General features: G+C 46.6%; 1 protein-coding gene across 1 annotated transcript in view; it reads left to right on the top strand.

The window, feature by feature from the left end:
• The window catches only part of CIMAP1D (CIMAP1 family member D), a 122,271-nt gene that overhangs the window by 18,226 nt on the left and 88,958 nt on the right, over positions 1-15,087 (top strand). Inside the window, exon 2 of the mRNA XM_077253977.1 lies at positions 10,848-10,958. Within this exon, the coding sequence (XP_077110092.1) occupies positions 10,848-10,958 (111 nt within the window). The remainder of the gene's footprint in view (positions 1-10,847; positions 10,959-15,087) is intronic.

Below are 15,087 nucleotides of genomic sequence, written 5' to 3'. Positions count from 1 at the left end.
CAGAGGAGGAAGGCAACTTAGGCAAGGGCACCAAATGGACCATCTTAGAAAAATGATCACACACCACCCAGATGACAGACATTCTCTGAGAGACAGGGAGATCTGAAATAAAATCCATGGAAATGTGCGTCCAAGGCCTCTTCGGGACAGGCAAAGGTAACAGCAAACCACTGGCTCGAGAACAGCAAGGCTTAGCCCGAGCACAAATTCCACAAGACTGCACAAAGGAACGCACATCCCGCGACAAGGAAGGCCACCAAAAAGACCTGGCCACCAAGTCTCTGGTACCAAATATTCCAGGATGGCCCGCCAACACCGAAGAATGAACCTCGGAGATGACTCTGTTGGTCCATCTATCCGGGACAAACAGTCTCTCCGGTGGACAGCGATCAGGTCTATCCGCCTGAAACTCTTGCAGCACACGTCGCAAATCTGGGGAGATGGCAGACAAAATCACCCCTTCTCTAAGAATACCAGCCGGCTCTGAATCTCCAGGAGAGTCAGGCACAAAACTCCTAAAAAGAGCATCAGCCTTCACATTCTTCGAACCAGGCAGGTACGAAACCACGAAATCAAAACGAGAGAAAAACAACGACCAACGAGCCTGTCTGGGATTCAGCCGCTTGGCCGACTCGAGATAAATCAAATTCTTGTGATCAGTCAAGACCACCACACGATGCTTAGCTCCCTCGAGCCTTGTCGCCACTCCTCAAATGCCCACTTCATAGCCAACAACTCCCGATTACCGACATCATAATTCCGCTCGGCAGGCGAAAACTTTCTTGAAAAGAAAGCACATGGCTTCATCACAGAGTCATCGGAGCTTCTCTGCGACAAAACAGCCCCCGCTCCAATCTCGGAAGCATCAACCTCCACCTGGAAGGGAAGTGAGACATCTGGCTGACATAAGACCGGAGCCGAAGAAAACCGGCGCTTCAGCTCCCGAAAGGCCTCCACAGCCGCAGAGGACCAATTAGTCACATCAGAACCTTTCTTGGTCAAATCCGTCAAAGGCTTAACAACACCAGAAAAATTAGCTATGAAGCGACGGTAAAAATTAGCAAAACCCAAGAACTTCTGAAGACTCTTAACCGATGTAGGCTGCGTCCAGTCATGAATAGCCTGAACCTTGACTGGGTCCATCTCAATAGTAGAAGGAGAAAAAATGAAACCCAAAAAAGAAATCTTCTGGACTCCAAAAAGACATGTTGAGCCCTTCACAAATAAAGCATTGTCACGCAGGACCTAAAAGACCATCCTGACCTGCTTAACATGAGACTCCCAATCATCCGAAAAAAACCAGAATATCATCCAGATACACAATCATAAACTTATCCTGATATTCACGGAAGATGTTGTGCATAAAGGACTGAAAGACTGAAGGAGCATTAGAAAGTCCAAAAGGCATCACCAGGTACTCAAAATGGCCTTCAGGCGTATTAAATGCAGTTTTCCATTCATCACCCTGTTTTATACGCACAAGGTTATACGCACCACGAAGATCTATCTTGGTGAACCAACTAGACCCCCTAATGCGAGCAAACAAATCAGTTAACAATGGCAAAGGATACTGAAATTTGACCGTGATTTTATTCAAAAGGCGATAATCAATACAAGGTCTCAGGGAACCATCCTTCTTAGCCACAAAAAAGAATCCCGCACCAAGAGGGGAAGAGGACGGGCGAATATGTCCCTTCTCCAAAGACTCCTTTATATAACTCCGCATGGCAGCATGCTCCGGCACAGATAAATTGAAAAGTCGTCCCTTAGGAAACTTACTACCAGGAATCAAATTTATAGCACAATCACAGTCCCTATGAGGAGGTAGAGAATTGAGTTTGGGCTCCTCAAATACATCCTGGTAGTCTGACAAAAACGTAGGGACTTTAGAAGGAGTGGACGAAGCAATTGACACCACAGGAGCGTCACCATGAATTCCCTGACAACCCTAACTTGACACAGACATAGCTTTCCAATCCAGGACTGGATTATGAGTCTGCAACCATGGTAGACCCAACACGACGACATCATGCAAATTATGCAGTACAAGAAAGCGAATCACCTCCTGATGAACAGGAGTCATGCACATGGTCACTTGTGTCCAGTACTGAGGTCTATTCGTAGCCAATGGTGTAGAATCAATTCCCCTTAGTGGAATAGGGAATTTTAAAGGCTCCAAATCAAAACCACAGCGCCTGGCAAATGACCAATCCATCAGACTCAGGGCGGCACCTGAATCTACAAAAGCATTAACCGGGTAAGATGACAGGGAACAAATCAGGGTAACAGACAAAATGAACTTAGGCTGTAAAGTACCAATGGTGACAGATTTATCAACCCTTTTTTTGCGCTTAGAGCATGCTGAGATAACATGAGCTGAGTCACCACAGTAAAAGCACAACCCATTTTGCCGTCTATAATTTTGCCGTTCACTTCTGGTCAAAATTCTGTCACATTGCATAGATTCAGGTGTCTGTTCAGAAGACACCGCCAAATGGTGCACAGGTTTGCGCTCCCGCAAACGCCGATCAATCTGAATGGCCAGAGTCATTGACTCATTCAGACCTGCAGGCGTAGGGAACCCCACCATGACATTCTTAATGGCTTCAGAAAGACCTTCTCTGAAATTTGCAGCCAGGGCACACTCATTCCACTGAGTAAGCACCGACCATTTCCGAAATTTCTGGCAGTACACCTCTGCTTCATCTTGCCCCTGCGAGAGGGCCAATAACGTTTTTTCAGCCTGGTTCTCAAGATTAGGTTCCTCATAGAGCAATCCAAGGGCTAGAAAAAACGCATCTACACTAAGCAATGCAGGATCCCCTGGCGCCAATGCGAAGGCCCAATCTTGAGGGTCACCACGCAAAAAGGAAATGATAATCTTAACTTGCTGAACGGCATCACCAGAGGAACGAGGTTTCAAAGAAAGAAACAACTTACAATTGTTCTTAAAATTTAGGAACCTAGATCTATCTCCAGAAAACAACTCCGGAATAGGTATCCTAGGCTCAGACATAGGACTGTGAACAACAAAATCCTGAATACTCTGAACTCTAGCAGCAAGATGATCCAGACTGGAAGCCAAGCTCTGGACATCCATGTCAGCAGCTGAACTCAGAGCCACACCAAGATTAAGAGGAGGAGAGAAGCTAGCACAGCAGCTAGACACACGGCAAAAAAAAAAAAAAAAATCTCAAGGCTTCTTTTCTCCTGCTTCTGCCAAGCAATTAACACTTTGTTGGCCGGCTGTACTGTTATGATCCCTAGTGGCTGAGGATCACAAATAGATCAGCAAGTGATTAAACTAAGGATGAGCTCTAGGGAGATCGTAACTGGACTGATCGCAAATCTGAACCTATCCAAAACAACTAGAGGTAGCCGGTAAACGTGCCTAAAAAATTCCTAGATGTCCCGAGCCAGCCTGAGGAACTAGCTAACCCTAAAGAGAAAGAAAGACCTCGCTTGCCTCCAGAGAAATAATCCCCAAAGATATAGAAGCCCCCAACAAATATTAACGGTGAAGTAAGAAGAAGGCACATACATAGGGATGAAATCAGATTCAGCAAAAGAGGCCCACTAGTACTAGAAAGCAGAAAATAGAGCAGGGGTCTATGCGATCAATTAAAAACCCTTACAAAATATCCATCCTGAGATTTCAAGAACCCACACACCAACTAACGGTGTGTGGGGACAAACTCAGCCCACTAGAGCAACCAGCAAGCGAGGGAATTACATTTTAGCAAGCTGGAACAGAAAACATGATAAACACTGCTGATCAAAAAATGAGCAAACAAAACTTAGCTTATCCTGGATGGACTGGGAGCAAGGTAGTCAGAAGGAATCTGAGTAGCACTGATTACATCGACAGCCGGCAACAAGTGGAAGCAAAACAGAGCTATATAGGAACCTCCCAGAGGATAACGAACCAGCTGATAGCCAGAGACCAGCAGGATAACAGGCAAAGCCACCAGGGGGCGCCCAAAGCAAAAGTCACACCATACCACCAGTGACCACAAGAGGGAGCCTGAACACAGAGTTCACAACACATTTCCCAGGGCCTGTCTGCCACCAGCATGGGGTAAAGTAACCCAGCAGGCCGTTGCCGAGGAGACCGATCCTGGGCACAGGAGACACACGCCTGAATATAGTCCCCGATGTCACGAGCCATATGCGGCCACCAGTACATCCTCGCCAAAAGCTCAGATGTCCTCTTGCTCTTGGTCCCAAAATGTCCACCCACTCTGTACGAGTGAGCCCAAGAGAGAACCTCCGGTCGCAAATTCGCTGGTACGAAGGTCTTGCCCGGGGGCACGGACTCAAGCGAAACCGGAGCCACAGTTCTCAGGCTCTCAGAAGGGACAATAAGCCGAGGCTCCTCCTCCTCAGATGACACTACGGAGCGGGAGAGAGCATCGGCACGAATGTTCTTCTCCCCGGAGAGAAAATGGAGAGTAAAATGGAACCAGGAGAAGAACAGGGACCATCTAGCCTGGCGAGAATTCAGCTGCTGGGCCGTCTGTATGTACACCAAGTTCTTGTGGTCAGTGAACACTTGAAAGGGAAAGCGAGCTCCCTCCAAGAGGTGTCTCCACTCTGAAAAAGCCAACTTCATGGCTAGCAACTCCCTGTCCCCGATGGAATAATTCCTCTCCGCTGGTGTGAAGGTCTTGGAGAAAAAGAAGCAAGGATGCTTCCGACCTTGAGCATCCTTTTGGAAAAGGACTGCTCCAGCACCAACGGATGAGGCTTCCACCTCCATGATAAATGGCTTATCTACGTCGGGGCGATGTAGGATGGGAGCGCCAGCGAAGTGTGACTTAATCGAGAGAAAGGCCTTGGAGACCTCCTCAGACCACAACTTGGGATTTGCTCCCTTCTTGGTGAGGGCAACCAAGGGAGCTACCAAAGTTGAGAAGTGTGGAATGAACTGGCGATAGTAATTAATGAACCCCATAAAGCGCTGCACCGCTTTAAGAGAATGGGGTTCCTGCCAGTCCATCACAGCCTGTAGCTTGGCAGGATCCATAGCCAAACCCTGGGCAGAGATGATATAACCAAGGAAAGGCAAGGACTCCTGCTCAAACACACACTTCTCCAACTTGGCGTAGAGGGAATTTGCCCGTAAGAGGTCGAAGACTTTGCGAACATCTCTCCGATGGGAGTCAATATCTGGAGAGTAGATGAGAATATCATCCAGATAGACTACGACAGAGGTGGTGAGCATATCCCGGAAAATGTCATTCACAAAGTCTTGGAAAATGGCTGGCGCATTACAGAGACAGAAGGGCATCACCAGGTATTCATAATGCCCATCCCTGGTGTTAAAAGCCGTCTTCCATTCGTCCCCCTCACGGATGCGAATCAGGATGTAGGCACCCCGCAGATCTAATTTTGTAAATACCCTTGCTCCCCGTAGCCTATCAAAAAGCTCAGAAATCAGGGGTAATGGGTACTTGTTCTTAACGGTGATAGCGTTAAGACCCCTGTAATCTATGCATGGACGTAAGTCCCCTGTCTTCTTCTGTATGAAGAAGAACCCTGCCCCTGAATGAATCCTAATGAATCCTCTTGCCAGATTGTCTTGGATGTACTGAGACATTGCCTCCGTTTCCGGGAGAGATAACGGATAAACTCGACCCCGGGGAGGCTCAGCACCAGGCAAGAGGTCAATAGGACAGTCATAGGGGCGGCGATGCGGAAGGGTCTCCGCAGCCCTTTTGGAGAACACGTCTGCATAGGGCCAATAGTGTTTGGGGAGATGTTATGGACCTGGTGGTTAGGAGCACCCGGGATGACGTGATGAGTAAACTCAAAATCAGAACTAGCTCTGGAAGTGGGAACTCTGCTGACCGCAAACCCTACTCCTATCACACACACTAGAAATAGCCGTGGAGCGTACCTAACTCTCCCTAGAAGCCTCTTCACAGCCTAAGAGCTAACTACCCCTAAAGATAGAAATAGAAGCCTAACCTTGCCTCAGAGAAATTCCCTAAAGGTAAAGGCAGCCCCCCACATATATTGACTGTGAGTTAAGATGAAAGTCACAAACACATGAATGAAACAGGTTTTAGCAAAGGAGGCCAGACTTCACTAAATAGTCAGAGGATAGAAAAGGGAACTATGCGGTCAGCACAAAAGACTACAAAAAAACACGCAGGGTAAGCAAAAAGACTCCCCACACCGACTCACGGTGTGGAGGTGCCACTCTGCACCCCAGAGCTTCCAGCTAGCAAGGGAAAATCATGATAGCAAGCTGGACTAGAAATTAGCAGTACTAAGAAATATATTCAGGAAGCAGTAACAACAAATGAACTAGCAAAGACTTAGCTTCTGCTGGAGTAGACAGGTCCTCAGAGAAGTCCAAGAGAGATCTGAACCAATATTGAAACATTGACAGCTGGCATGAAGTAACGATCTGAGTGGAGTTAAATAGGGAAGCCAGCATAGCAATAAACGAGAGCAGCTGACAAAGCCAACCTCAGTGACCAGCAGTTCCGCTCAAAGCCACCAGAGGGAGTCCAAGAGCAGAACTAACCAAAGTACCATTCATGACCACAGGAGGGAGTCCGAGAACGGAATTCACAACAGGGAGAGAGGAAAGATCTGCGGGTACCTGAGTTGTAGCAACCTGAATGCACTCCCTCTGACATCTACCCTCGCAGGATTTACTCCATCCCAAAATCCTCCCTGAGGACCACTCTATATGAGGAGAATGGTAGCGTAGCCGTGGTATCCCCAACAGGACCTCATCAATTCCCTCAGGAATGACTAATAGGGAGATAATCTCCTGATGTGATGGAGACACAGAAAGCGTGATAGGAATGGTTTGGTGGGTAATCTGAGAGGGTAGTGTCGACCCATTTACCACTCGAACGGTTACTGGTTTGGCGAGCATAACCAGGGGTATTGCGTGATGCTGGGCGAAAGCGGATGACATAAAATTACCCTCCGCCCCAGAGTCCACGCATAGCTCTACCATAAGAGTGGCTGGGCCAAAGGTAATTGTCCCCTTGAAGGACAACTTTGAGGCAAACGTCGCCGTGTCTAGTGTACCTCCTCCTACTGCCACTAGACGCTGACGTTTCCCCGACCGCTGAGGACACTTGGAGGCAAGATGTCCTGACTGCCGGCAAACATGACAGACCTTATGTGCACAAGGGGACTGGGACTTGGGTCCCGCTCGTGTCACCTCTATGGCCTCATGTGACTCGGACGCCTGGACTGGAGATTCCAGAGGTCTGGCGAAGGTGGGAGCCAGCCGAAACATCTGCCTACACTGGGCTCGCTCCAACCTTCGCTCGTGAAAACGAAGGTCTATGCGAGTTGATACAGCTATGAGCTCCTCCAGTGTGGCGGGAATCTCCCTAGTAGCCAAAGCGTCCTTCACATGGTCAGCGATCCCCCTCCAAAATACGGGAATGAGGGTTTTATCTGGCCATTCCAACTCAGACGCTAACGTCCGGAAGGTAACAGCAAAATGGCTGACCATGTCTGAACCCTGAGTCAAAGCCAGCAGCTGGAGCGCTGTATCATGGGTGACTTGAGGTCCTACAAAGACCTGTTTCAGAGTGTCCAGAAACCGAGGAACACTCAGTAACAACATGATCGTTGCGCTCCCACAGCGGCGTAACCCACTCCAACGCCCTGTCCGACAAGGGAGAGATTATGAATCCCACCTTTGCCCTCTCTGTGGGAAAACGTGCAGCCAGGAGCTCGAGGTGTATACCACACTGGCTCACGAAACCCCTACAGGACTTACTGTCCCCAGAGTATCTCTCAGGCAATGGGAAGTGAGATATGGTCGGAACAGAGGTGGCAGTGGGTAAAGCTGCTGCAGCCACGCTAGCAGCCTGAACAGTTATTGCGGTAACATCCACCGCCGAGGTTGCATGCTCAAGAGACGTCAACCGACCCTCCAGCAGCTGGATGTACCCTTGCAATCGCTGTTCGTCCGCCATTACTTAGCCAGATCCTGGCGCTAGTATACTGTTAGGGTTTGCGGAACGCACCGAATATATTTATTGATGGGATTGGTGCGTTCGCAACCCGGGATCCACCATGCAGGAAAGAACCTGCTGCTAAGTGAATGGTGGCACCATATGGCGGTATGAACCAGCTCTGTTAGCTTCACAGAGCAGCCGAGAAAGCAAAGCTCTGTGCCCAGTTAGACTCTCACAGAGGCACAGGCTAACTACCCAGATGAGAGCAGTCAGTGGTCATGCATGCACACAACACTCCTCGCCGGAGGTGCCAGCATTCTAGGGGCTTATTTCAGCCAGGTCCCTGAATACACTCAAACACAATCTCCTCGCCGGAGGTGCCAGCATTCTAGGGGCTTATTTCAGCTGGGTCCCTGAACACATTCAAACACATGACCACAGTGGCGCAAAGCACGTAACTTTGGAAGATACTAGCGCATGGCCGTGCGGCCATGCGAGCCTTAAATAGCTGCAGCACGTACAGGACCTTCCTAAAAAGGACCAATGAGAGACTGCTACAGAGCCTGCGCACCTACAGGACCTTCCTAGAAGGACCAATAGATTTGGCTGCAGTACCTGAGCATGTGACCCTTGATCTCCACTGAGAGATCTTGCCCTGTTCATGCTCAGTGTGTGCAAAGCAGGACTTAGTCCCAGAAAAGCCTGCTCACCGCAGATCAGTGCAGGGTACAATAGCAGAGCCTGGAGAGGCAGCAGTAACCCTTTGCACAGAATCAGTCTCAGTGAGACGCTGGGACCGACGTCTCCGCTGAGCAGGCTCCACTGCGGCTGATGGAGAATGGGAGACCGCAGCAGACACGGATCAAGATTCCCCCTGTGCAGCTGAGGAAGCTCGACTCCTAACACATACTATATACAGGAGGAGATGACATACAGGTACATACTATATACAGGGGAGATGACACACATATAAATACTATATACAGGAGGAGATGACACACAGGTATATGCAATATACAGGAGGAGATGACATACAGGTACATACTATATACAGGAGGAGATGACACACAGGTATATACTATATACAGGAGGAGATGACACACATATATACTATATACAGGAGGACATGACATACAGGTATATACTATATAAAAGAGGAGATGACACATAGGTATATAGAGGAGGAGATGACATACAGCAGGTATATACTATATACAGGGGAGATGACATACAGCTATATACTATATACAGGAGATGACATACAGGCATATACTATATATAGGAGGAGATGACATACAGGTATATAGGATATACAGAAGAGATGACATACAGGTATATACTATATACAGGAGGAGATGACACATAGGTATATACAATATACAGGAGGAGATGACATACAGCAGGTATATACTATTTACAGGGGAGATGACATACAGGTATATACTATATACAGGAGATGACATACAGGTGTATACTATATATAAGGGAGATGACAAACATGTATATACTGAGGGGAAAATGAGAGGTGTGATGTGAAAGTGAGGGGTGTGAGGTGAAAATGAAAAGGTGTGAGTGCAAAATGAGAGGAGTGAGGGAAAATAGTGGAGTGATCGGAAAATGACAGATGTGAGGTCGAAATGACAAGTGTTAGGGGGGAATTAGAGGAGTGAGGCGGGAATGAGAGGAGTGAGGGGGAAAATAAGAGGAGTGAGGGGGAAAATGAAGGGTGTAAGGGAGAAAATAAGAGATGTGAGGGGGAAAATGAGAGGCGTGATGGAAAAATAAGAGAAGTGAGGTGCTATAACAAACCACAGATATGTACTATGCCCAGGCAACGCTGGGCTCTTCAGCTAGTTTTTTTTATAAATCAACAAGTGAAATTAAAAATCTTTGTAATATATCTTATTACAGAAAAAAATGCCTCTTTTTTAACACACCTGTCACTTATCATCGTCTTGCACCCAAAAACTGCTCAAATTTGTATACAGATCTGTCTTCAGTGAGTGATCAAATTACACCCCATGCTATAAAATGTTTTGGAGAAGGTGGGCGAAAAAAACTGAGGGAAGACAAGGCTGGAGAGTGACAAAAAGAAATTGCAGGGGCTTCTTTTTACAGATGGAAAAACTGCTCCTAAACATGAGATACAAGTCTTATGATGGCTGGAAATTTTCTTACTCCTCATATACATGCATTGCGAAACAATGACCTGTGATGACGTAGCAGTCTCGTGAGACTGCTACGTCATCGGGTCATTTTGCAAGGCATCACTGGGAGCTGGGGCTGCCGGCAGCATCGTGAGCATCGGGAAGGCAGCGGGGGACGCCGGAAAGTAAGAATATCACATTTTTTTTTATTTTTTCACTATTTTTAACTTGGGTTGTGTTGTGTATGCGTTTTCGCAGCGGAAAAATGTGGCGAAGATGCATACACAATGTGTGCACATAGCCTCGACGGGTCCATCACAAAAAAGGGACCCAGTGCATCCGCTTTTTACTATCTGCACAGGATCCGTCTTTTCAACATTTTGACGGATTGTGACTGATTGTAAAAAATGGAAGTGTGAAAGAGGCCTTAGTCACATGGATCATCTTTAATCTGTGTTTATTTCCTGCAGTGCCGCCAGTGCATTCTACAATTGTGATTGAAATCAATGGGTTGTCTGTGAAGTGAATAGATACGCTGGTTTCTACAGAGGGTTAGATACAAATAGATAGGGATGCTAAAGGAGGGGCTTCTATTGAAATGTTTGTAAAAAATTTCTGTCCAGACCAGGCAAACCCTTATAAAGCGCCATCTCTTAGGACTGGTATCCAACTTTTATTTGCACATCTTCAACTCATGTACTACACTGAAATAGTTTTGTATGTTTAACGGGAAATATCACTGATTCTTTCACACTCTTAGGTCCTGGACCTGGACGATATAACTTGCCCCCTACAGTAGGGTTTGTGGGCCACGACTATACTAAATACTCAAGCCCAGCATATTCTTTTCATGGACGGACTAGTCACTCTGGTGAGTATGATGCTTAAAGAGGTTGTCTACTTTATTTTAACAAATGTGTTGGGTATGTGATTTTGATGCAGTTACTAATATACGCTACTCAAAAAAATAAAGGTAACACTTAACAACACAATATAACTCAATCACACTTCTGTTAAATCAATTTGTACAGTTATGAAGCAACACAGATTGTGAATCAATTTCTACTGCTGTTGTGCAAATGGAACACATAAAAGGTAGAAATGATAGGCAATTAGCAAGACAACCCCTATAAAGGAGTGGTTCTGCAGGGTCTGACCACAGACCATTTCTCTGTTCTTATCATTTTTGGCTGTTGTTTTTGTCTCTTTTGCATTTTGTCTTGGCTCTCATCCCTAGAGGTACTGTACAGTAGTATGAGGCAAAGTCTTCAGCCCACAAAAGTTGCTCAGGTAGTGCAGCTCATCCAGAATGGCACATCAATGCGAGCTGAGGCAAGAAGTGTAGCTGTGTCTGTCAACGCAGTGGCCAAAGCATGGAGCAGATACCAAGAGACATGCTAGTATACCAGGAGACATGGAGGGGGCCATAGGAGGGAAACTGTTGTGAATTAGACTTTTTGGCTCCCTCTTGTGGTCACTAGTGGTATGACTCTGGGATTGTCTTTTTTCTGTTTGGCACTCACCTGGGTCGTTAGTCCAGGGGTGTCGCTATATTAACTTCCTGGATCCTTAGTCCAGTGCCTGGCATCGTTGTAATCAGATCCTTCTGTTGCTCCTGTCTGCTGGTCCTGGCTCTTGCAAAATTAAGCTAAGTCTTGCTTCTTTGTTCTTTGAGTTACTTGCTTTGCTACTATTTTTGTCCAGCTTGTACTAAATGTGATTTCTGACCTTGCTGGAAGCTCTAGGGGGCTGGTGTTCTCCCCCCGGCCGTTAGACGGTTCGGGGGTTCTTGAATCGCCAGCGTGGATATTTTAATAGGGTTTTTGCTGACCATATAAGTCATCTTACTATATTCTGCTATTAGCTAGTGGGCCTCTCTTTGCTAAATACCTAGCTCATTCTTGTGTTTGTCTTTTCCTCTTACCTCACCGTTATTATTTGTTGGGGGCTTGTATCCAACTTTTGGGGTCTTTTCTCTGGAGGCAAGAAAGGTCTTTCTTTTCCCTTCTAGGGTTAGTTAGTTCTCCGGCTGGCGCGAGACGTCTAGAACCAACGTAGGCACGTTCCCCGGCTACTTCTATTTGTGGTGCTAGGATTAGATATATGGTCAGCCCAGTTACCACTGCCCTATGAGCTGGTTTTTTGTGTTTGCAGACTTGGTATTGATTCCTGAGACCCTCTGCCATTGGGGTCATAACAGTATGCCAGGCCAACATTGAATGTTTAATGCATTGCAGAAGTGGGATATAAGAAAGGAAATTCTGAATTTTTTTTTTTTTTCCTCTCTTCCTCCCCTTTACCTCTGAGTGGCTTGAGCTTGCTGCAGACATGAATGTCCAGACGTTGATTACAAGTGTGGACCAGATTGCTGCTCGTGTGCAAAGCATACAAGATTTTGTTACCAGTAGTCCTATGTCTGAACCTAAAATACCTATTCCTGAACTGTTTTCTGGAGACCGATTTAAGTTTAGGAATTTCAGGGATAATTGTAAATTGTTTCTATCTCTGAGACCCCGTTCATCTGGAGACTCAGTTCAGCAAGTTAAAATTGTTATCTCTTTTTTACGGGGCGACCCTCAGGATTGGGCCTTCTCGCTAGCGCCAGGAGATCCGGCATTGGCAAATATTGATGCGTTTTTTCTGGCGCTCGGATTGCTTTATGAGGAACCCAATCTTGAGGTTCAGGCAGAAAAAGCCTTGCTGGCTATTTCTCAGGGCCAGGATGAAGCTGAAGTGTATTGCCAAAAATTTCGGAAATGGTCCGTGCTTACTCAGTGGAATGAGTGTGCTCTGGCCGCAAACTTCAGAAATGGCCTTTCTGAAGCCATTAAGAATGTGATGGTGGGTTTCTCCATTCCTACAAGTCTGAATGATTCCATGGCGCTGGCTATTCAAATTGACCGGCGTTTGCGGGAGCGCAAAACCGCTAATCCTCTTGTGGTGTTGTCTAAACAAACACCTGATTTGATGCAATGTGATAGAATTCAGACCAGAAATGAGCGGAAAAATCATAGACGTCAGAATGGGTTGTGTTTTTACTGTGGTGATTCTACACATGTTATATCAGCATGCTCTAAACGCCTAACAAGGGTTGTTAGTCCTGTCGCCATTGGTAATTTGCAACCTAAATTTATTTTGTCTGTGACTTTAATTTGCTCATTGTCCTCTTACCCTGTTGTGGCGTTTGTGGATTCAGGTGCTGCCCTGAGTCTTATGGATCTGTCATTTTCCAAGCTCTGTGGTTTTGTTCTTGAGCCGTTGGTTAATCCTATCCCTCTGAGGGGTATTGATGCTACGCCATTGGCAGAAAATAAACCGCAGTTTTGGACACAGGTAACCATGTGCATGACTCCTGAACATCGGGAGGTGATTCGTTTTCTTGTTCTGCATAAAATGCATGATTTGGTCGTTTTGGGTTTGCCATGGTTACAGACTCATAATCCAGTCTTGGATTGGAAGGCAATGTCTGTGTCAAGTTGGGGCTGTCAGGGTATTCATGGTGATTCCCCGCCGGTGTCTATTGCTTCCTCTACTCCTTCGGAAGTTCCTGAGTATTTGTCTGATTATCAGGATGTGTTCAGCGAGTCCAGGTCCAGTGTTCTGCCTCCTCATAGGGACTGGGACTGTGCCATAGATTTGATTCCAGGTAGCAAATTTCCTAAGGGAAGACTATTTAATCTGTCTGTACCTGAGCATACCGCAATGCGTTCGTATATCAAGGAATCTCTGGAGAAGGGGCATATCCGTCCTTCCTCTTCCCCTCTTGGTGCGGGATTCTTTTTTGTGGCCAAGAAGGACGGATCTTTGAGACCTTGTATTGACTATCGGCTTTTGAATAAAATCACTGTTAAATTTCAGTATCCTTTGCCTCTGTTGTCAGACTTGTTTGCCCGAATTAAGGGTGCCAAGTGGTTCACCAAGATAGATCTTCGTGGTGCGTACAACCTTGTGCGCATTAAGCAAGGAGATGAATGGAAAACCGCGTTTAATACGCCCGAAGGTCATTTTGAGTACTTGGTGATGCCTTTTGGGCTCTCTAATGCTCCTTCAGTGTTTCAGTCCTTTATGCATGATATTTTCCGGAAGTATCTGGATAAATTTATGATCGTTTATCTGGATGATATTCTGGTTTTTTCTGATGACTGGGACTCGCATGTAGAGCAGGTCAGGATGGTGTTTCAGGTTTTGCGTGAGAATGCTTTATTTGTTAAGGGCTCAAAGTGTCTCTTTGGAGTACAGAAGGTTCCCTTTTTGGGGTTTATTTTTTCCCCTTCTGCGGTGGAGATGGACCCAGTCAAGGTCCGTGCTATTCATGATTGGACTCAACCCACGTCAGTTAAGAGTCTTCAGAAGTTCTTGGGTTTTGCTAACTTCTACCGTCGTTTTATTGCTAATTTTTCTAGCATTGCTAAACCTTTGACGGATATGACCAAGAAAGGTTCTGATGTTGCTAACTGGGCTCCTGCAGCCGTGGAGGCTTTCCAGGAGTTGAAGCGCCGGTTTACTTCGGCGCCTGTTTTGTGCCAGCCTGATGTCTCACTTCCCTTTCAGGTTGAAGTGGATGCTTCTGAGATTGGGGCAGGGGCCGTTTTGTCGCAGAGAGGCCCTGGTTGCTCTGTGATGAGACCTTGTGCCTTTTTCTCGAGGAAGTTTTCGCCTGCTGAGCGGAATTATGATGTTGGCAATCGGGAGTTGTTGGCCATGAAGTGGGCATTTGAGGAGTGGCGTCATTGGCTCGAGGGTGCTAAGCATCGTGTGGTGGTCTTGACTGATCACAAAAATCTGATGTATCTCGAGTCTGCTAAATGCCTGAATCCTAGACAGGCCCGCTGGTCATTGTTTTTCTCTCGTTTTGACTTTGTGGTCTCGTATTTACCAGGTTCAAAGAATGTGAAGGCTGATGCTCTTTCAAGGAGCTTTGTGCCTGACTGTCCGGGAGTCGCAGAACCAGTTGGTATTCTTAAAGAGGGAGTTATCTTGTCAGCCATTTCTCCGGATTT

Source organism: Ranitomeya variabilis, chromosome 1, assembly GCF_051348905.1.
Source record: "Ranitomeya variabilis isolate aRanVar5 chromosome 1, aRanVar5.hap1, whole genome shotgun sequence".
In the NCBI taxonomy this organism is placed as follows: Eukaryota; Metazoa; Chordata; class Amphibia; order Anura; family Dendrobatidae; genus Ranitomeya; species Ranitomeya variabilis.
This window is presented reverse-complemented; position numbering and strand designations above follow the sequence as displayed.